The 21,802-nt window shown below is 39.1% G+C and overlaps 1 protein-coding gene across 6 annotated transcripts in view; it reads left to right on the top strand.

Moving 5' to 3' along the window:
- The window catches only part of POGZ (pogo transposable element derived with ZNF domain), a 52,208-nt gene that overhangs the window by 15,618 nt on the left and 14,788 nt on the right, over positions 1-21,802 (top strand). For 3 of the 6 annotated variants that reach the window (XM_042994118.1, XM_042994115.1, XM_042994114.1), the window contains 9 exons: positions 4,719-4,843; positions 5,835-5,993; positions 13,748-13,923; positions 14,827-14,935; positions 16,166-16,456; positions 16,537-16,755; positions 18,914-19,020; positions 19,706-20,043; positions 20,415-20,569. In XM_042994118.1, the coding sequence (XP_042850052.1) occupies positions 4,720-4,843; positions 5,835-5,993; positions 13,748-13,923; positions 14,827-14,935; positions 16,166-16,456; positions 16,537-16,755; positions 18,914-19,020; positions 19,706-20,043; positions 20,415-20,569 (1,678 nt within the window). In that variant the 5' untranslated portion in view covers position 4,719. The remainder of the gene's footprint in view (positions 1-4,718; positions 4,844-5,834; positions 5,994-13,747; positions 13,924-14,826; positions 14,936-16,165; positions 16,457-16,536; positions 16,756-18,913; positions 19,021-19,705; positions 20,044-20,414; positions 20,570-21,802) is intronic. The other 3 variants (XM_015540203.2, XM_015540205.2, XM_042994116.1) reach the window with 3 other exon arrangements.

The raw sequence follows: 21,802 nt of genomic DNA, 5'->3' as shown, positions 1-21,802 counted from the left end.
AATACACTTAAAGCAAAGTAATAGAGAAGAGACAGAAAAAAAAATCCAGGTGTTTTTGTTTTTGTTTTCCTTATGAGAAGTTAAAGTAAAGATTTGGTGTGGAAAGAGGTTAAACGTGAGTAGAATGATAGTTTGGGAAGATGTATACATTGCATTACTGGGCATTTAGTAATTCCTGTCTTCTTTAATCAAAAATAGTTGAAAGGTAACTATGTGCTACCTGCCATGGGTTACTGAGCACCACAGTTACCGTTTTTTCTCATGAGCATCTTGATAGAGATATTAAGTATGGCATTTCTTCATATTAATGAAGATTTCTTTTTGATAACTGGAAAACTACAAGAAGGGTGCTAAATTTGCATGTTTCAAGTTTGTGAAGTATTTAGGTTGATATCTCTATTGTGGTAGGGCCTGTCTTTTCCACAGTTTTTTGACCCTGAACTATAGATGGTAAAATGAAGGATCACGCTCAGAGACAACAGTCTAGGTCAGAATTGAGGACTGTTTGAAAAACTTGGTTTCACTGTCTTTCAGAGATGTTTGGATGGATGTGAAATATGCTCAGTCAGCAGATTGGTTATTTTTTTTCTGGGTTGACAAGCCTTATTGGTTAATTTGTCTTGTTTGCTGTAAAGAACTTGAAAAATATTTTGAATTGAATTTTCTGCTCATTTTGAATCTTAATTTACATTGGTTGTCTTAGCAGAACATATACATGGGGAGTTCTTCTGTCTTGATAAAAAGTAGTTAGGCCACAAACATCTTTCTTAGCCATTTTTTTTTCAAATCTACCTTTCCCACTCTTTCTGTTTATTAGAGTATCTTTTTCATGGGAGGACTAGCATTGTTTGACTTTGATCAGATGGAAGAAACTTTCTTTTTTATTTTAGAGAGAGGGCACACCCATGGAGGAGGGGCAGAGGCGGGGAGAGAGAATCTCAAGTGGACTCTCTGCTCAGCGCAGAGTCCCACACGGGGCTCAATCCCACGACCCTGCATGACCTGACCTGAAATCAAGACTCAGATGCTCAACTGACTGAGGCACCCTGGCTCCCTGGAAGAAACTTTGAATATTATTCTTAAGGTTCATTGCTGGATTGCCTGGGTGGCTCAGGTGGTTATGGTTATAAAGCATCTGACTTTGCCTCAGATCATGATCTCACAGTTTGTGATTTCGAGTCCCCCCCCCCCCCCCCCCCGCATCGGGCTCTGTACTGACAGTTCAGAGCCTGGAGCCTGCTTCAGATTCTGGGTCTCCCTCTCCCTGCCCCTCCCCTGCTTGTGCACTTGCGCGCGCGCGCTTGCTCGTGCTCTCTCTCTCTCTCAAAAATAAGTAAACATTAAAAAATATTTTTAAAAAATTTATTGCTTCATAAAATGAAACATGCACTCAGTCCCTTAAAATATTAGAAGTAGTTTTAGGTAAAGACCAGCCTTTTGGATATGCTATTAAAATATCCATCCATAGGCATGACACTGAAAACCACAATTTGCATTCAGCTACCTCTACTTACTCTGAAGGAAAGTTTTCTTCTGATGCTCAGCATATGTATGGGGAGTTTGCTTGCAGCTGGTCAGAGTTGAAAGAAAGTGCTTGAGAACCACCCCCAGAACTTATCATCCACAGTTTATATTCATTCTGCCAGATGTTTGATATCCATGCATTAATTAATTGTTGGTTATGGGCTCTAAGAAAGTTACATAGTAGAGAACTGGTATAAGATTAAATAGTTAAAAAAGTTGCTTAGAATGATGTCTTTTTCAGTAAAACTAGTCTGGACACTACAGAAGTGTGTGTTGTGTAGTCCTTGCTCAAGGACTGCCTGTGGTATGGATTTGGCTCTTTTTTTTTAAGTTTATTTTTGAGAGAGAGAACACAGCAGGGGAAGGGCAGAGAGAGGGAGACAAAGAATCTGAAGCAGGCTCCAGGCTCTGAGCTGTCAGCACAAAGCCTGATGTGGGGCTTGAACCCACAAGCTGTTAGATCATGACCTTAGCCAAAGTTGAAGTTGGAAGCTTAACCAACTGAGCCACCCAGGCACCCCACCCTTCTTTTTAATTCTGTTTCTGGCTAGCGTTGTCTTTTGTATATTTATGTTAAATATGAAACTAAGAAAATTTAAGTTGATACCTTATATGTTTTTCTTTCCTTGCTCACATTTTCTCCCCACTGTGGTCCTGGCCTGGGAAGACAAAAATAATTAGAATTTAGAGACCAGTTAGAATCGAGTTAGGCACTTTAGCCATTGAAACTGTGGGCACTTGGTTGTAGCTAACTCAGTGGGGTGTTGGCTGGATTTTTTTTTTTTTTTAATTTTAGTTAACATACAATGCAATATTGGTTTCAGGAGTAGAATTCAGTGATTCATCACTTACATAAAACACTCAGTGCTCATCATAAGTGCCCTCCTTAGTACCCATCACACTGCCTGGATATTTTAAATTTTCAAGGGAACAACGCCATCTGTTGGGCACCTTAAAAATGAATCCTGTCATGTTCTATGGACCCAACTATTTAGACTAGTTTTAGGTTGGTTTTTGGCATAGAGATGTGGTAAAAAAAAGTTTCTGAAATACTAAGGGCACTGTGAGAGCCTTTGCATTAAAAGCTTTATTTGAGCATTGAGCAGTAATGCTATTATAATTCCAAGACAAAGAAGTTGACCTTTAGTCTACTGATGTTGGGGGGCAGAATAGCAGTAGCTCTTTTTTATTTTTATTTTTTACTTATTTTTGAGAGGAGGAGGCAGAGAGAGAGGGAGAGAGACAATCCCAAGCAGGCTCCGTGCTGACAGCCCAGAGCCCTACGCAGGTGAAATCAAGAGTCTGGTGGATGCTGGGACACCTGGGTGGCTCAGTCAGTTAAGTATCCTACTCTTGGTTTCAGCTAAGGTCGTGATCTTGTGGTTTGTGAGTTTGAGCCCCACATTTGGCTCTGTGCTGACAGTATGGAGCCTGCTTGGGATTTTCTCTCTCTTCCTCTCTCTTTGCCCCTCCTGCACTCTGTCTCAAAATAAATAAACTTAAAAAAAAAAAAAGTGGATGCTTAACTGAGGCATCCAGGTGCGCCTAGCAATAGCTCTGTTTACACTGCAGAGGTGCAGACTTTGTGTTTATAAGAAACATGTAGGGGTGCCTGGGTAGCTCAGTCAGTTGAGTGTCCATCCTGCTCTTGATTTTGGCTTAGGTCATGATCTTGTGGTTCATGGGATCAGGTCGCACATTGAACTCCGTGCTGACAGTGCAGAGCCTGCTTAGGATTCTCTCCCTCTCTCTCCCTCTCCCCCTCTCTAAAAATAAATAAATAAACTTGAAAAAGAAAAAGCATGTAACTTAGGTGTTTTCAAATTAAAGGCTCACTCCCAAGTCATGGTGGAGTATAAGAATACAATTTGGAAGGGAAAAGAACTACCACCCACTTTCTGAATTCTGGGCAGTCTAGAATTTGACCCTGCAGCATCACCTTTTTGAAAGAGCAGCTAACAGCCTAAGTTTGTAAACTGGGAATGTAGTGTGACAAGTGAGGTTCTTATCCTGGGTGTAAAATTTAAGAGATTGCAAAAAAGGCTCAGGAATAAAAGAGTATTTTAACATAGTAAAAGAGTACTATTAATACGAAAAAGTTCATAATGAGCAAAATATACCTTTTTTACTTTTTTTTTTTTTTTTTTTTTTTGAGAGAGAGCACATGAGCAGGGAGGAAAGGGGCAGAGGGAGAGAGAGCGCATCTTAAGCAGGCTCTATGCCCTGCCTGGAGCCTGACATGTGACTCAATCCCGCAATTCTGGGATCATGACCTGAGCCAAAATCAAGAGTCAGACACTCAACTGACTGAGCCACCCAGGTGCCCCTATTATTATTGTTTTTAAAGATTTTCTTCTTCAGTAATATCTGTACCCACAGTGGGGCTCAAGTCACAACTCAGATCAAAAGTCATGTGCTCCACTGACTAAGCCAGCCAGGTACTCCCAAAACATACATTTTAATCGAAGACCCTGTACTTGGATGATTTGCCTCACCCTGATCATAGCCCTGGGTATTACAGATTAAATTTTTATACTCCTCTTATTGAATAATTGCTGTGAGCTCTTTCATAATTTGTTTTCAAGAATAAAACTTATAATGAGGCACCTGAGAGGCTCAGTCAGTTAAGCGTCCTACTCTCAATTTCAGCTCAGGTCATGAGATTTGATCCCCAGTCAGGCTCTGCACTGACAGCTCAGAGCCTGGTTGGGATTCTCTATCTCCCTCTCTCTGCCCCTCTCCCACTTGTGTGTGCTCTGTCTCTCTCTCAAAATAAATATTTTTAAGAGAGCAAAAGTTATAATTCTAGATCCTTCGAAATGTGGCAGTAGGGGGAGGTTAGGGGAAAGGGTAGAGGGAGCATAAGGGTGGATTGAAGAATCTGATTCCATATTTTGTATAAAACCACTTCTCATTTTGAGGTCAATATCTTCTTAGGTCCAATATCTTTTTTTTTTTTTTAATGTTTATTTTTGAGAGAGAGACACAGAGTGAGCAGGGGAGGAGCGGAGAGAAAGGAAGACACAGAATCAGAAGCAGGCTGTAGACTCCCAGCTATCAGCACAAGAGCCCGATGGGGCTCAAACTCAAAAACCGCGAGATCCTGACCCGAGCCAAAGTCAGACGCTTAACCGACTGAGCCACCCAGGCGCCCCATTGAGGTCAGTGTCTTATTTGGTCCTTTTTTCTTGTAGCATGGCGGACACCGACCTCTTTATGGAATGTGAGGAGGAGGAGCTGGAGCCATGGCAGAAAATCAGCGATGTCATTGAGGATTCTGTCGTTGAAGATTATAATTCAGTGGATAAAACTACTACAGGTAACAAAAACTCTTTTGATCTTGGATTGTTATTTAAACTGACTCAGTTGGATGGCATTTTTATTAAGAAAGTGTGAGGTGGAGAAAGACTTTTAAGAACCCAAGGATGGATGCCTCGTTGTGGCGCTGGTGCTTTTTTTTTTTCTATGCTTTAGTCTGTAAAAATGCCTCAGTTTCTTCATATGTGAAGCTAGAAACACTATGCTCAATTTATTTAAAACATTGAGAGTTGAGTTAACCAATGCTTAGCAATCATTTGGCAGTCCTCTTACCAAATGTACGAACAAGAACGCAAAGTAGTGTGTGTGGCAGTGTTCATTTATATACCCAGTCAAACACAGGATCCCGTAGTCTTTTTTCTCTTCTTTGTTTGTTTTACTTGACCTTGGTTTCCTTTGTGAGCTGAACAGAGTTTGCTTTGTGTCTGCCTTCATGAACAGTCTACAAACATAGGCTTGTTAGCTGCTCTTTCAAAAACGTGATGTTGCAGGGTCAAATTCTAGATTGCCCTAAATTCAGAGAGTGGGTGATGGTTCTTTCCCCCTGCTAAATTGTATCTGTTGCTCTCTTTATTTTTATCTTTCCTACCTTGAGACCTGAAGATGGCATTGGTTTAGGCTGAAACAGGGCACAATTCAGGATCTTGTGTATGGCTTATTATGTATGCATGGTTATAAATACCAATAGTGGTGATAATAAACCTTTGAGTCCTAGAGATTTGCTTGTGCTTTATAAGCAAAACCTTAAAATACTGGTTCAGTGAGCTCGCGATCTAAATTAACCAGGAAATATGAGATGAAGAAGGCATTGTGTCTAATTGGTGGAGCGAGGGACAAGTAGGAGGAGAAATCAGATGAACAGTTGGATTTGCAAAGAAAGCAGGAAACTTTTTGGCTGTAGAGACCCACAACAAGATGAAAGGGATTAGAACAATATCCTTTAGTGTCATCTGTCCCTGTCTCCAAGTGACTATGCCTCCCCTTCCCCACAGTTTCTGTGAGCCAGCAGCCAGTCTCGGCTCCAGTGCCCATCGCTGCCCATGCTTCTGTTGCTGGGCACCTCTCTACATCCACCACCGTTAGTAGCAGCGGGGCACAGAACAGCGACAGTACAAAGAAGACTCTTGTCACACTAATTGCCAACAACAATGGTAAGTGGGATTATTGGGAAATTCTTCCTGGGCCAGAGGGGCGAGAGAGAGAAATAAAGAGGTCTTAGGAACAGATGTACCTGTTTAGTTTTAGGTACTGAGATGGTTCTACTAGTTGGAGTGAATTTAGTAATGATTCTGTGATATGGAAGTGATTCAGTAGTGTTGCTGTTCCTTCTGAGTTAGTGCTGAATGGATGCTGGTCTTTCAAGTCTGAGGGCAGCTGATCTTGCTGCTGGTAATTTGTGGGAGAGAAAATGTAAACCTAAAATTCCTGACTATTAAAAAGATTGGGCGGGGGGTGCTGTTTGATTGTTTTTGTTATTTTTTTAAGTAGAATAAGCCCCACTAGTTTGGTAAGAATTCTCCCAGGGCAGCTTTGTTCTGAATTTTCTTTGGCAGATTCATATGGTCATTGGTTCCTGGGTATGGAAAATAGGATAGGGTTGTTTTCTACTTGAAGGAAGTGGTGAAAGAGTGGTGCTTCTAGTGTATTTATTGACTAGAGAAGCTGCGTAGTATTGGTTTCTATTCATTTCTGATGACTGTTTTTACACTCTGAAGGCAAGTTATGTCTTAAGATTCCTAAACTAGAATAAGCACCTTTATAGAATCATTGTGTTGCTGCAGAGGGCTTACTTTTAATTGTTTTATTTCCTTTAAAAACAAAATAGCTTTATTAATACAAGAATAATACGTGTATTGTAGAAAAAGTAAACTGAAAAAAATAAAAGGAAGGAAAAAATTTTTTAACTGTGATCTCACTACCTGGAGATAACTATTTGTAATTCTTATTTTGTACATATATGTAATTTTATATACTCCCATGTGGTATATGTTGTGATTTACTTTTTATAAAAACGGATCATACAGCCTCTACATTACTCTTTGCCTCCTTTTTCCCCTTAATATGCAATGAATATCTTCCCATTTTAATCAGTGTATGTCTGTAACATTGTTGATGAGTAAAGGTACAGTTCACCCTTGAACAACATGGGGGGTAGGGGTGCCAACTGTCTGCATAGTTGAAAATTTACATATAACTTTTGATTCCCCCCAAATTTAAATACTGATAGCCTTCTGTTGATAAGTTGATTATCACAGATTTTGTATGTAATATGTATTATACTGTATTCTTACAATAGAGTAAGCTAGAGAAAAGAAAATGTTATACAGAAAATCATAAAAAAGAGAGATAACATAGTACTATACTATATTTATTAAAAAAAAATCCAGGGGTGCCTGGGTGGCTCAGTTGGTTGGGTGTCCAACTCTTGATTTCTGCTCTGGTCATGATCTCATGGTTTGATCCATGGGATCAAACCCCATGTCGGGCTCTGGCTGACAGCATGGAGCCTGCTTGGGATTCTCTCTCCCTCTTTCTCTGCCCTCTTCCCCCCTCCCCCATGCACACATACTTTCTCAAAAATAAATAAACTTAGAGGCACCTGGGTGGCTCAGTCGGTTAAGCATCCGACTTCAGCTCAGGTCGTGATCTCACAGTCCGTGAGTTCAAGCCCTGCATAGGGCTCTGTGCTGAGAGCTCAGAGCCTGGAGCCTGTTTCAGATTCTGTGTCTCCTTCTCTCTGCCCCTTCCCCGCTCATGCCCTGTCTCTCAAAAATGAATAAACGTTAAAAAAAATTAAAAATAAATAAAAATAAATAAACTTAAAATCCATATACAAGTGGACCTTCACAATTCAAACCTGTGTTGTTCAAGAGTCAACTGTATTTCCTGTTGTTTGGTTACTTATTATTAACGATAGTTGTAAAGGGCTATACTGCTACTTTAAAGAGCTATTGTGAGCATCTCTGTCTCTGTGTCTTTTCTCACCTCCTTACTTCTGAGAACATATTTATAAATGTCAAATTATTGGATCGAAAGTCAGCATAGTTTTTAAGGCTTTTGATATTTTTCCTGGAATGGCCATCTAGAAATGTTGTATCAGTTTATATTTCCATTAGAAGTACATATGGTGGTCTTATTTTTGGCTATAACCATTTACTCCTCTACTGTTAGATATTTATTACAGTCCTTAGTTTTTGTGATTACAAGCAGTGCTTGGTGAGCATTCTCAGGCATTGTATCTGTGTGCACTGTGTAAGCATATCTGCAGTAGAAAGTGAAATTGTTTGGATCAGGCATTTAAAACTTGATAGATGGTCTCAAATTGTCCTAATAGATTGCCCTGAATAATTGCCCACCAATAGCTCTTTCCTCATATTGCTGCCAACTTTAGGTACTATTGAACTTAAATCTAATTTCTGTAGGCATTTTTTTCAGTTGTTGGGTACTGAAAATACGATTTTTATTATATGAAACATCCTTAGAATTTTTTTGAACTTATAGATAGGGGCCCTTACATACATATAAAGATGAGGAACCACTATCCAGAGGATTCTGTCATTTTATAGCTGTGGAAACCAAAGGTCTAGAGAGTCTAAACAATGTGCTTAAAGTCAAATAGTTGGTAAGTGACTAAACTGGATTTGAATTGTCTAGATTTCAGTTTGTGTCCTTTCCTCTGTTATATGGCTTTCCTGTATTTCTCTTAAAATAATCTGTCAAAGTGCTGTTAGCAACCAGCATAACTAAATTTTTCTTTGATCGTACGATACTCCAAGGCTTATGAGGACACACTGACATGACCTAGTCTCCTTGACTCCTTGAATGGACTTTTGATTTCCGAGCCCACCTAGGGCTGTGTACAAAGTTAAAAAAAAAAAAGTCTATCTATATACAGATACCTCTAGTATTTAAATTAAAATGTTAACCCATGGGGGGTGTGGATAGCTCAGTCAGTTGAACATCTGACTCTTGATTTCAGCTCAGCTCATGATCCCAGGGTCATGGAATCAATTCCCGCATCAGGGTCTGCACTGAGCATAGAGCCTGCTGGGGATTTTCTCTCCTCTGCCCCTCTACCCCATTCTTTCTCTCTCTCTTTCTCAAAAAAAAAATAAATAAAACATTAACCCATGTTAGTGGGAAAAAAATTGGGTACAGACTGGTAACCAGTTACATATGTCGTGTATATTCTTCCAAAAAATTTTCGTGCATAGATAAGCATGCATTAATAAATCCAATTTGCCTAGCCACCCCCCTTTTTGCATAATACAGGCAATTCTGTAACTTTTTAAATCTGATACTCTTTTTTTTCTTTTTTGAGAGGGGGCATAAGTGAGAGAGAGGCAGAGACAGAGGGAGAGAGAGAGAGAGAGAGAGAGGGAGAGAGAGAGAATCCCACGAGAGGTAGAGAGAGAGGGAGAAGAGAGAGAAAAGTGGGGCTCACCCTAAGTGAGGCTCGAGCTCACGAACTGTGAGATCATGACCTGAGCTGAGGTCAGATGCTTAACTGACTGAGCCTCCCAGGCACCCTTATCTGATATTCTTGAAATGCTAGTCTAGGTTTAAGGATGAGACTTCAGAATAGAGTGGATTTGGAGCACCTAAGTGGCTCAGTAGGTTAAAGCACCAGACTCTTGATTTCGTCTCAGATCGTCATCTTAAGAGTTCGTGGGATCAAGCTGACAGCACAGAGCCTGCTTAGGATTCTTTCACTCTGCCCTTCCCCCACTCTCTCTCAAAAAAATAAAATAAAAATAAATAAATAAACAAACAAATATTTAAAACTGGTTGGGCTCCTGGTTATCAATAGCCACCTCCACCAATAATTATATTATTAAAAAAATTCTTTTGGGGGCACTGATTTAGCTTTTATAATTTATCTATTTCTCTTGTTTTCTTTGCCCTCTCTATACAAAAAGCATTTTCTTGACTCTTGATTTTGAGGAACTTTTTTTTTTTTTTTTTTAATGTGGGAGGGAGGCCAGGAGTTGAGACGGAGGAGGAGTACATTGATGGTTTTTGTAATGGTCTAGTCCTGTGCTGGGTGATGGATTCAAGAGTGTTTATCATTGTACTTTAGAACTTTTAGGGGTGTCTGGGTGGCTCAGTCGGTTAAGCATCCTGCTTAGGCTCAGGTCATGATCCTCACATCCGTGAGTTTGAGCCCCGCATCCAGATCTGTGCTGACAGTTCAGAGCCTGGAGCCTGCTTCAGAGTCTGTGTCTTCCTCTCTCTCTGCCCCACCCCTGCTTGTGCTGTCTCTCAAAAATGAATAAATGTTAAAATAATTTTTAAAAAGCCTTTTAAATGTGTGTAGTATTTTATGAGTCAAGTGTTAAAATATAATTAAGGTAAAGATTATTTTGAAAGAATAAATAGTGGAAAGGATATGGACACAGTTTTGTTCTGTACTCCAAAATACCTGTTCCATGGAGAATGATAATTGCTTAAGAATAAAATGTAATCAATCCTTTCCTATATAATGGGTATAGAATAGTTTTTCAGCAGATGATACCAGGACAACTGGGTACTTTTCCCACATGGAAGTGGATGGAGTGGCCCTTCCACTCCTTACCGTTTATAAGCATTAACTAAATGGTCAGTGTAAGAGTTAAGACTGTAAAACTTTTAGAAGCAAACATAGGTGTAAATCTTTATGACCTTGATTTAGGTAGTGGATTCTTAGGATCCAAAAGCATATGTAACCATAGAAAAAAATGATTGGACTTTATAAAAATTAAAACCTTTTATGCTTCAAAGGGCATAATCAAGAAGTGAAAACACCCATAGAATGGGAGAAAAATTGGGGCGCCTGGGTGGCTCAGTCGGTTAAGCGGCTGACTTCGGCTCAGGTCATGATCTCACGGTCTGTGAGTTCGAGCCCCTCATCGGGCTCTGTGCTGACAGCTCAGAGCCTGGAGCCTGTTTCAGATTCTGTGTCTCCCTCTCTCTCTGCCCCTCCCCTGTTCATGCTCTGTCTCTCTCTGTCTCAAAAATAAATAAACGTTAAAAAAAAAAAAAATTAAAAAAAAAAAAAAAGAATGGGAGAAAAATTGTGCAAATAATATATATGATAAGGGACATGATAACTAGAATATATAAAGAACTACAATTCAATAATAAAAAGACAATCCAATTTCTTAAATGAGCAGAGGATCTAGATAGACATTTCTCTAAAGAGAATATATAAATGGCCAGTAAGCACATGAAAAATGCTCTACATCATTAGTCACTGAGGAAATGCATATCAGAACCACAGTGAGATTACCACTTTACACCCACTAGGATGGCTATAATCAAAAAGGTGGACAAATAACAAGTGTTGGTGAGAATGTGGAGACATTGGGACTCCTATATTGCTGATGAGAATGTAAAAATGGTATGGCCACTTTGGGAAATAGTTTGTCAATTTCTCAAAAAGTTAAGTGTACTTACATGACTCAGCAGTTCTCCTAGCTGTATATTCGAAACATGGAAACATGTTCACACAAATGTCCTGAACAAATGTTCATAGTATTATTCATATAGCCCCCAAATGGAACAGCGTGAGCTGTTGAATGGGTAAACAAAAGGTGGTATATCTGTACAGTGGGATATTATTTGGCCATAAAAAGGAATGAAATACTGATGTATACTAAAACATGAATAACCCTTGAAAATGTAGTGCTGAATGAAAGGAGTCAGACAGAAAAGGCAACATACTGTATGACTCCATTTATACGATCTGTGGTTTCCAGGGCTGGGGAGAGGAGATAGGGAAAAACTGCTAATGGGCACAAGATTTTTTTCTTAGGATGATGAACATGTTCTGGAATTAAATAGAAGTGATAGTTGCACAAACCTTGTATTCGAATATACTAAAAACCTCTGAATTGTATACTTTACATGGGTATGTATGATATGTTTATGTTATCTCAGTAAAGCTTTTTTTTTTTTTTTTTTAAGAAAGTATCAGGAATAAAACTTCGGAACATTTTTACAATCCTTTTTGTTCTTCAGAATCTACCACTCAGCGTTTAGAAATGATTTCTGTAGTTCTGACTGATCGTATTTGTTTGCATTGGAAAGACATAGTATGTAGTGAAATAAACCACTGCTTAATTCTGAGCTGTGAATGATGTGAATTTAATGTTAATAGATGTCTTATTCTATAACTAATAATGACTTTCAACTCTTGTTTAGCCCATTTTGACTCAATTTAGCTCTCATCCCTGGGTTTTAAGACTATGTAAGTAAACAAAAAAATAAAGGAAACATGAAGACCTTCAGATTTGTAAAAACAGCATATTGTGAGAGAAGCTGCTGAATCTCTAACCTGTATTTAATCAGTTTATGGCTATGGTTCCAAGTTTATTTGAGAGCACCCTGTGAGGCAGGGTGCTGGTTGGTTGATACTTCTATAGGCATTTCAAGTTTAAGGATTCTGATTGCCTGCTTCTTTTATCCTCTGGAAATAAAACTTTGTAAGACCCATGAATTGGCAGAATTTCTTTAAAGAAAAACTTAAGAATGTAGAATCATTTAAAATATTTTGTTAGAATTCATTAGAGTTATTAGATTATAGAAAGTGGGTGGCAAGTACAGATAAAACAAAATTGATACTAGTTAATAATTGTTACAGCTGAGTGATGGGTACATGGGGTACATTCATTATGATATTCTATTTTTGTGTATTTGAACTTCTCCATAATAAAACATTTAAATTAAAATAGCAAATTGCCAATATAATTAGCATTGATAGAACTTGGAATTTCTGTTTGTCAACCTCTCATAATGACTATTCAGCTGGCCTCATAACTATGAGGTCTAGTCCACTGATGGGCACTCAATTTCTGGAAAAAAGTGGGACAAGCCATTGTTGGCCCATTAATAGCCACCTGTAGTCTAGCTTTGTAGCTAACTGCACTGACTCCGTCTGTCAAGTAGGACATACAATTCAGAGGAACCCATCCCACTGTGGTTATTTGAGGCAAAAAGTTGAGGCACAGTGTCTTATTTGAATCTTTGAGTTAGGTATATCGACTCTGAAATTTTCTGTCTGGTTTTGGGGTATTCTTTGTAAATCAGTAAAATTTAGTATTAATGATTTTTTTAGCCCAATGTAGTAAAAAAAAAACAAAAACAAAAACAAAACTTTAAAACATTTACAAAATTACTTTTTTCACAAATGAAAACAACCTAAAATGTTTCAGTAGCCAGTTTATTAGTATTTATTATGAATGAATCATCTGCTTCATAAAGTCATACCATTTTTACTGGGTGTTGGTTAGTTTTTAACCAAGTCTTTATCAGTTCTGATGTCAAAAAAGAGACGGATAGCCTGTCAATCTCTCTGTTCCCATATCTGTAAAAGCCACTGATTGCTTAGAGAACCTGTTGCATTTCTGAGATTTGAAATCACTAGGAAGAGGCATCATTCTATAGATGTTGTGTACTTGCTGAATTAATGTTTGTTGATGAATACTTCTCTGATAAAAATATTAAAGTGGATTCACTAACAGCAAATTACATTCTGACAAAATAAGTTTCACTTAGTTAAAATATGTAAAAAAAATGTTACTTTGTTTTGCTAGTTTGGTATGGAGAGATTATGTTAAATCGTATATTAAATCATCAGAGTCCAAATGATAGCCATGTAGAAAAAGTCTTACTAAATTAAGACATCCCTAGTTAAGATATACGGGGGAGATATTAGTGAACCTCCCCTATCTACCTGTTTTTCTGTTAGATGTAGATTTGGGTGAAGCTTAAATTTTTGGTGAGGTTGGTGATGTTAAACCTGAGGTGAGTTGTGACAGTTTTGGATATTTTAATATCTGAGACCGCATTTCTTATCTGAGACCCCAATGTTTCTTGTAAAATGTGGCTTTGTTTTCTCTTACATTTTTTTTTCTTTTACCCTTAGCTGGCAATTCTTTGGTCCAACAAGGTGGACAGCCGCTCATCCTAACCCAGAATCCAACCCCAGGTCTGGGCACAATGGTTACTCAACCAGTATTGAGGCCTGTCCAGGTCATGCAGAATGCCAATCATGTGACTAGTTCTCCTGTGGCCTCACAACCAATATTCATCACTACGCAGGTGAGTAGGACTCTGAATTCTGGGGCTGGATAGGGAAGGAAAGAAAGACTGTGTGAACCTTTGGAGTTTTAAGTCCTGTCTTTTGTCCTGGCTTTCTCATTTGCTGTTTTATAATTTGATACTAACTTTTATGGAAAGCCCAATATAACATACAGCTGGGTAATATCTTCTTCCTATCCTTCAGAGGGCTGTTAAGTGGTTTGATTGAGATCTGGGCAGAAATTAGTTGGAAAGCTTAGATTAGGAAGTGTTAATACTTGGCCCTCAAAGCTTCTTGCCCTTTGCTTGGGTTGATTTTCTTATAATGGGTGAGTTAATTGACTTGGAAATCTGTGTGTGAAATTGGTGAAGTGCAGGGAGAACTTTGGAAGAGAAGGAGGCAGATTATTTGATACATAATGTCAGTTGAAGTTGAAAGCCTAATGCTGGATGTGGAACCTAAAGGCAAGTGCTGCTCTTGGCCTGTGGCTTCCTGAGTTACAAACTCTCCTCTTACAGATTTGCCAGAGGTTTGTGGACTTTGGAAACAATTTCTTAACAATTGGTTTGTGTTGAATCACTCCAGTGAATACTCCTAGAGTGTCACTTTTTTCCCCTTCTATGTCTTTATCTGTTTAGGGGCCAGTTTGTGGATGAGGTATTTTTTAAGCTGATTTTTTAAGACAGGAAGTAAATTTTCATTTTTGCTCATATGGACTAAAGCTTATTCTTCAGTTTTGATATTTTGTCACTCAAAACTTTTGCCAAAATTCCTAAATTTCTCCATCTTGGTCATTTAAAAGCTCTACCTCTAGAAAAAGAACCACTGGGTAGGAGTGGGAATTTTTTGGATGTAGTCTTACTGTAGTATCTGCTAGTGTTAGCTAATCTCCATGTTAAAGATCATTTTGCTTTTTAATGCAGGGATTTCCTGTAAGAAATGTCCGGCCTGTACAAAATGCAATGAATCAGGTTGGGATTGTGCTGAACGTACAGCAAGGCCAAACGGTTAGACCAATAACACTAGTCCCAGGTAAGGAAAAATGTCTACCCATTTGAAATAAACTGGCATCCAGAAGATTTGTTTTTACTGTCTCAAAGTATTCTTGGTCATTTAAAAAGCATACTTAAGGAAAATCTAAAAATATAAGATCACACTGATTTAAGCCCAATTTTTAAAAATGATATCTAACTTTTGGCCAGGATGGTGGTTTTATTTTTCTTTTTAACTTTTTACCACCCTTTAAAGAAGGGTTTATACAGTCATTTTTCTGCTTCTGGTGTTTTTGTCAGCTGTAAAGTTTGTTATCCTGAAGGAATATTATTAATGCAAACTCTCAAATTTCCGATTTCTTGTAAGTTTACTCACTTACATGGTGGGATTATAAACTTTCTTTCCCTTTAATTTTATAGCATAGATTTTGGGTATAAAACAAATGACCTAACCTTTGATGATAAATATTGCCAATGACTAGTTAGTATTTTTTTTTAAGAAACTGAATTGAAAATAATTTTCTGAAATCTTGTCATTTTCCCCACAGTTCTTTATTAAGTGTCTGTAAGTTTACTACAATTCAGACCAAAAGAGATCTTAATTTTGTTGTTGTGAAGGTACCTCCATAAGCTGGTCTCTCTAAGTTGTCGTTGTTGTTCTCAGAGCCCACAGAGTGTTTTTGGCCTTCAGTCTCATGACCTTATCTTACCTAGTTCTGATATTTCTTATACACCTGTCCATGGAATTGTCTGCAGCTGAGCCAGGACATTCGCCTCTGGGACATCCCAATAGAATGGCATAGTTAGTCTTTTTGAATGCATAGAAAAGAATGGAGGACTCCTTTAGTGTCCTGAAAAAGAAAGATAGCTTTTTTCAGGGCCACATTTGCCCTTTGGCCTATATATACCCATACTGCCTCCTAGTCTGTACTCATCCTTGTTCTTTCGGTATTGAGGTCAAGCTACTCCTAATTGTATTCTTGGGATGGAAAAGGCAGTGTGGTAAGGTGTTTGGGGAGGAATTGATAGGAATCTTCCTTCTTCAGTTTAATAGGGCTGGTTACTTAGGCTAAGTTCTTTTATCTGCTTGCATACCTATTTTCTTAGACATTAAAAATGTCTAATGTGCTACTCTTGGTATCCTCTGATGGCCACCAAACAGTTTGGAGAAATTATTTTTTCCTATTCCAGTATTTCCGGTAAACACTGGTAGAACGTATTAAAGGTGAGCTCATTGACCAAGATGTGGTACTTTGTTTTTCTTTTGAAGCTCCAGGTACCCAGTTTGTTAAGCCGACAGTTGGAGTCCCACAAGTGTTCTCTCAGATGACCCCAGTGAGGCCAGGCTCCACGATGCCTGTGCGGCCCACCACCAACACCTTCACCACCGTCATCCCGGCCACTCTGACCATTCGGAGCACCGTCCCACAGTCGCAGTCCCAGCAAACCAAGTCCACCCCCAGCACCTCTACCACTCCCACCGCCACACAGCCAACCTCACTGGGGCAGCTGGCTTCTCAGCCTCCAGGCCAATCCAGCCAGACACCCAATCCCAAGCTAGGTGAGCCTTGGGAAGTGGAGATGGCCGTACTGGGCAGGGCTGTGGGTGGAGAACAGATGATTATCACTTGGCCAACATAGCTCCCTCCTTTCCCTCTCCACCTGCAGTGAGCATTGCCAGCTTTGTCACTGTGAAGCGACCCGGGGTTACAGGTGAAAATAGCAATGAAGTAGCCAAACTGGTGAATACCCTTAACACCATCCCTTCCCTGGGCCAGAGTCCTGGGCCAGTGGTGGTATCCAACAACAGCTCTGCCCATGGCTCCCAGAGAACTAGCGGACCTGAGTCTTCAATGAAAGGTACAGTAACCTGACCAGTCATTCAGAAACATTAATAAAGCATTCGATATATCAGAACTCTATGCCTTGAAATAGAGATGTAAAATAGAATATAGTTGCCACAGTCTGTTCTCACAAGAAACTATAGTGTAGGAAAGAGGATGGCCACTGTGAAAAGTATAACTAAATCAGCTACAAGGAAACCATTCTGTGTCTCTTGTGCTGTGGAGATGAGTGAAATGGACTGGTTGATCAGAGATGGGTGGTGTAATCAAAGGAAAGCTTCATGGAGGAGGTGGATTTCTGCACAAGGTTTAAAAGTTAGGAATTGGTAGGGAGGTTTCCAGGTGGAGACAAGATTATGAGCATGAGAGTTTTCAGTGGTCTAGAGCAGGGGTCAGCAAACTTTTTCTCTAAAGAACCAGATAAGTATTTTAGGTTTTATGCACTAAATAGGGTCTCTGCTACAACTACACATTGTTGTGCAAAAGCACCCGCAGACATATGCATATAAGCATGACCGAACTCCACTAAAACTGTGAACTTTGAATTTTATGTAATTTCCACGTGTCAGAATATCTTCTTTCGCTTTCGTTTTAGCCATTTAAAAATGTAAAAAACATTTAACAAATGGTATTGGAAAAACTGGGCATTCATATCCAATGAAGTTGGACCCATACACCATATATAAAAGTTTAACTCAATGAACCAAAGACCTAAGCATAAGAGCTAAAACTATAAAAGAAGAAAACATAGGGGGAAAGGTTCATAATACTGGATTTAGCAATGATTTATTGCACATGACACCAAAAGCACGGGTAACAAAAGAATATAATAATAATAATAGATAAGTGGAACAACCTCAAATTTAAAACTTTTAAAAGGGCATCAAAGAACACTATGAACAGAGTGAAAAAGCAGCCTACTGAATAAGAGAAAATATTAGAAAATCATGTATCTGATAAAGGGTTAGGTTAACATCCAGAATACATAAAGCACATCGCTTCTCACCCTTTTGGCTAAGATGAAGTGCAGAATCTATAAAGCACAACTCAACAACAACAACAACAACAAAAAACCAAACAACTCAATGAAAAACTGGGCAAAGGAGTTAAACAGACATTTCTCCAAACAAGATATACAGATAGCCACTAAGCACACAAAAAGATCCTCACCATCACTAATGATGAGAGAAATACAAATCAAAGCCATGTTGAGATCCCACTTCACACCCATCATGATGGCTCTTACCCAAAAAACAAAATAACAAATGTTGGTGAGGATGTATAGAAGTTGGAACCCTTGTGCATTGCTGTTGGAAATGTAAATTGGTGTGATGGTTTCTCAGAAAGTGAAACATAAAATTACCATCTGACCCAGCAATTCCACTTCTGGGGTAGGACCCAAAAGAACTGAAAGCAGGGACTCATATTTGTAACCCATGTTCAAAGCAGCATTACCTACAATAGCCAAAAGACTATTGGACTTCCAAGCAGTCCAAGTGAGCATCAGCTGATGAATAAACAAAATACGATATATGCATACAGTAGTGTATTGTTCAAGGAAGGAAATTCTGACACATGCTACAACATTCATGAACTTTGAAGACATTCTGCTAAGTATTAAACTAAGCTGGTAACAAGAGGAAAAATACTGTATGATTCCACTTAAATGAGGTACCCAGAGAAGTCAAATTCACAGAGACAGGAAGTATAATGGTGGTTGCCAGGCACTAAGAGGAGGGAGGAATGGGGAATTAGTTAATGGGTATAGACTTCAGTTTTACAAGAGGAAAAGAGTCCTGGTGGAGATTGCTTGTACAGCAATGCGAGCGTACTTAGCTGTTCACTGGAGAATGGTTAAGAGGTAAATTTTATGTATGTTTTACGACAATTAAAGAAAAAATTGTATAACAAAAAAATTAAAAAAGAAGTAAAAGCCATTCCTAGCTCATGAACCAAACAGAAGTTGGCATCTGACTGGATTTTATCTGTGAGCTGTGATTTGCTGGCCATGAGGTAGAAGAATGATGAAAAGAATGTTCCTCATAGTGATCTCTCATGCTTGCTGATAAACATTAATGTGCTCTTCAGGAAGTGTTTAACCTTTCTTCAAAGGGCCAATAATCTTTTTCAAATATCATCATACTAAGCTTATCAATGCTTTTCACTTCTTCCAGTGACCTCTTCCATCCCAGTGTTCGACCTCCAGGATGGTGGACGGAAAATATGTCCACGATGTAATGCTCAATTCCGTGTTACCGAAGCTTTGAGAGGTCACATGTGTGTAAGTGATACCTACCACCTGTGATGGGGATCCAGCTTCAATGGCTACCACTGTATACTTCCTATAGGCTTGGGAACTTGTGAAATGGGGGCTCTGAGATGACTAGGAAGCTTTATATGCTCTCCTTTGGCCTATTTTGGAAGAGTTTTATACTTTGGAATGTGGAAGGATACATTTAAAGAACCTCTAGTAGATTAGAACCTTAATATGTGACCTTAATTCCTTGGTCATGATTGATTTTGAAATTGCACAGGTGGACAGGTTTGTTAGATATCAGGACTTAAGCCAAGTTGGCCTTGGTTTATCTTCTATTTATTGTGTCACTGGCTGAATCAGGAGTCAGTCATTAACCAGTTCCCATTTCTAGCCTTTTCATTTTTTGGTAATAGTCCAGACGCAAAGCTTGAAATTTCTTAGCAGGGAGTTTAGAGGCAGGTTATGCTAGTGGGTGGTTAAAGGATGTAAAGCAGGAGGGAGAAGTATAAGGTACGGGGTTTGGAGTGGCATATGGCTGTAAATATATATCCACTAGAAAAAGTGGGAGTCCTGGAAACACTGTGGAACACCGAAGGGTGAAACCTGGATGAGAATACCTAGAATCACACCATTCCCAGGAGATGTTCATGAGGTTGGGGAGTTAACACATCCCAGGCCCCAGGATAACCACAATGATCTTCCTTTGTAGTACTGTTGCCCAGAAATGGTGGAATACCAGAAGAAAGGAAAGTCTCTGGATTCAGAACCCAGTGTCCCATCAGCAGCAAAGCCCCCATCCCCTGAGAAAACTGCTCCTGTTGCTTCCACACCCTCTTCCACACCTATTCCTGCTCTGTCCCCACCTACCAAAGTACCAGAGCCAAATGAGAATGTGGGTGATGCTGTCCAGACCAAACTCATCATGCTAGTAGATGACTTCTACTATGGACGGGATGGTGGCAAAGTGGCCCAACTCACAAACTTCCCTAAGGTCGCCACGTCTTTCCGATGTCCACATTGTACCAAAAGGCTAAAAAACAACATTCGGTAAGTATAGCCTCAGAGGTTACCCTGGACAAAAGAAGACTGAAATTTTCTTAGATGTTTAAGTTTTTCTCTTTGGGCAACAGTCCTATTATCCATTCTGGCTAAGGATTATCATTAAGTCAATAAATGGTACTTTAGAAGGAGGAGGTATTGTGGTAATAATAGATAACTTTGGGTGGAGTGAAGGAAGCCAGTACATCCTTCCACAGAACTCTTACTTTTAGGAACCCTTTTCTGGGCTCAGAAAAGGACTGTCCCAAACTGGGGAAGTTGTATGTATGGGGGCGGGAGGGGACACATGTAATGTGTGTTCTGGGATTCCAAGGCTCATTTTTTCGTTTTCTGTACTTTCCCCGTGTGCTGTGCTACAGATTCATGAACCATATGAAACACCACGTAGAACTTGATCAGCAGAATGGTGAGGTAGATGGTCATACCATCTGCCAACACTGTTATCGCCAGTTTTCCACGCCCTTCCAGCTCCAGTGCCACTTGGAAAATGTTCATAGTCCTTATGAATCGACTAGTAAGTTTGGAAACTCTTAAACTCTAGGGGTAGACTTTGCTCTTCATTCATTGAATGGCACTGGGGGGACCCCATTATTTATATATGAGTATCAGTACAGAGGAAGCTCTTGGCACATTTCTAGTCAATTCCTTATTTCACTCATCATCTATTCTTACAACTTAGACTTCTCTTCAAGCCTGAATTGAGTTCAGTGCTAGATCGTGAAGTATTAGGGGCTTTGGTTCAGGACCACTGTAATGTGTTGTAATGTATATAATATAACATGATGGATCCCTTACCTAGATCTTTTTTTTTTTTTTTTTTAATGTTTTTACTTTATTTTGAGAGAGACAGAGTGTGAGTCGGGGAGGGGCAGAGAGAGAGGAAGACATAGAATCCAAAGCAGACTCCAGGCTCTGAGCTGTCAGCAGAGAGCCCAATGCGGGGCTTGAACCCATGGACAGTGAGATCATGACCCAAGCCGAAGCCGGATGCCCAACTGACTGAGTCACCCAGGCGCCCCAAGATCTTTTTTATAGGAAGAGCAGTCATCTATATTTGGACCTCGACTTTAGTTAGTGCCCTGATAGCTTTTACATAGGACAAAAGGTAACATTATAAAGTGCTTTACCATTAAGATAGTGCTTTCAATGAAATGTGAGATAAGATGTGGAGTGTTACTCCACTTGACATCTTGCAGGTGAGGAAATATAGGCTGAACACAGGCTTACAAAAATTAAGCCATTTACTTCAGAGCATACATCTCTAGTAAGGTGCCATTGTGAGGAGTTGAGTCCAGACTCCTAGAATATCTCCTATGTCCTTCAGGGGATTTTTGGTTGTGTTGCAGAGACAAAAATTACGAAAATATAGGAAAATGAGAACAAGACCGTATATTTATTATAAACATGTGCATTGTATGATGCCAGTGATGGGTGAAATAGTTGAGAGAAGAATAAAGATCTTTGAGGCTAGATTTCCCAGAAAGTCATGCTTATTAAGCTTTTAGGGTCTTAAAAAACAACTTTCAGGGTCTTTAAATACAAGAAGGATTTAGAGGAATGAAAAGTAGTAAGAAAAGTGATGGGAAACTGTGTGAGAAAATGCATAAACAGAAATATGCCATGTTATCTGGATGCTTTTGCTACAGATTAAAATCCTTGACTTAAAAATGGATTAAATGTTAAGGATATCCATTATATTATTTATTTGTTTGTTTGTTTGTTTATTTATTTATAATTTTTTTTTAAC

The sequence above is a fragment of the Panthera tigris genome, chromosome C1, assembly GCF_018350195.1.
Source record: "Panthera tigris isolate Pti1 chromosome C1, P.tigris_Pti1_mat1.1, whole genome shotgun sequence".
NCBI classification, from domain to species: Eukaryota; Metazoa; Chordata; class Mammalia; order Carnivora; family Felidae; genus Panthera; species Panthera tigris.
The sequence above is the reverse complement of the archived record's forward strand: the minus strand, read 5'-3'. Positions and strand labels throughout refer to the sequence as shown.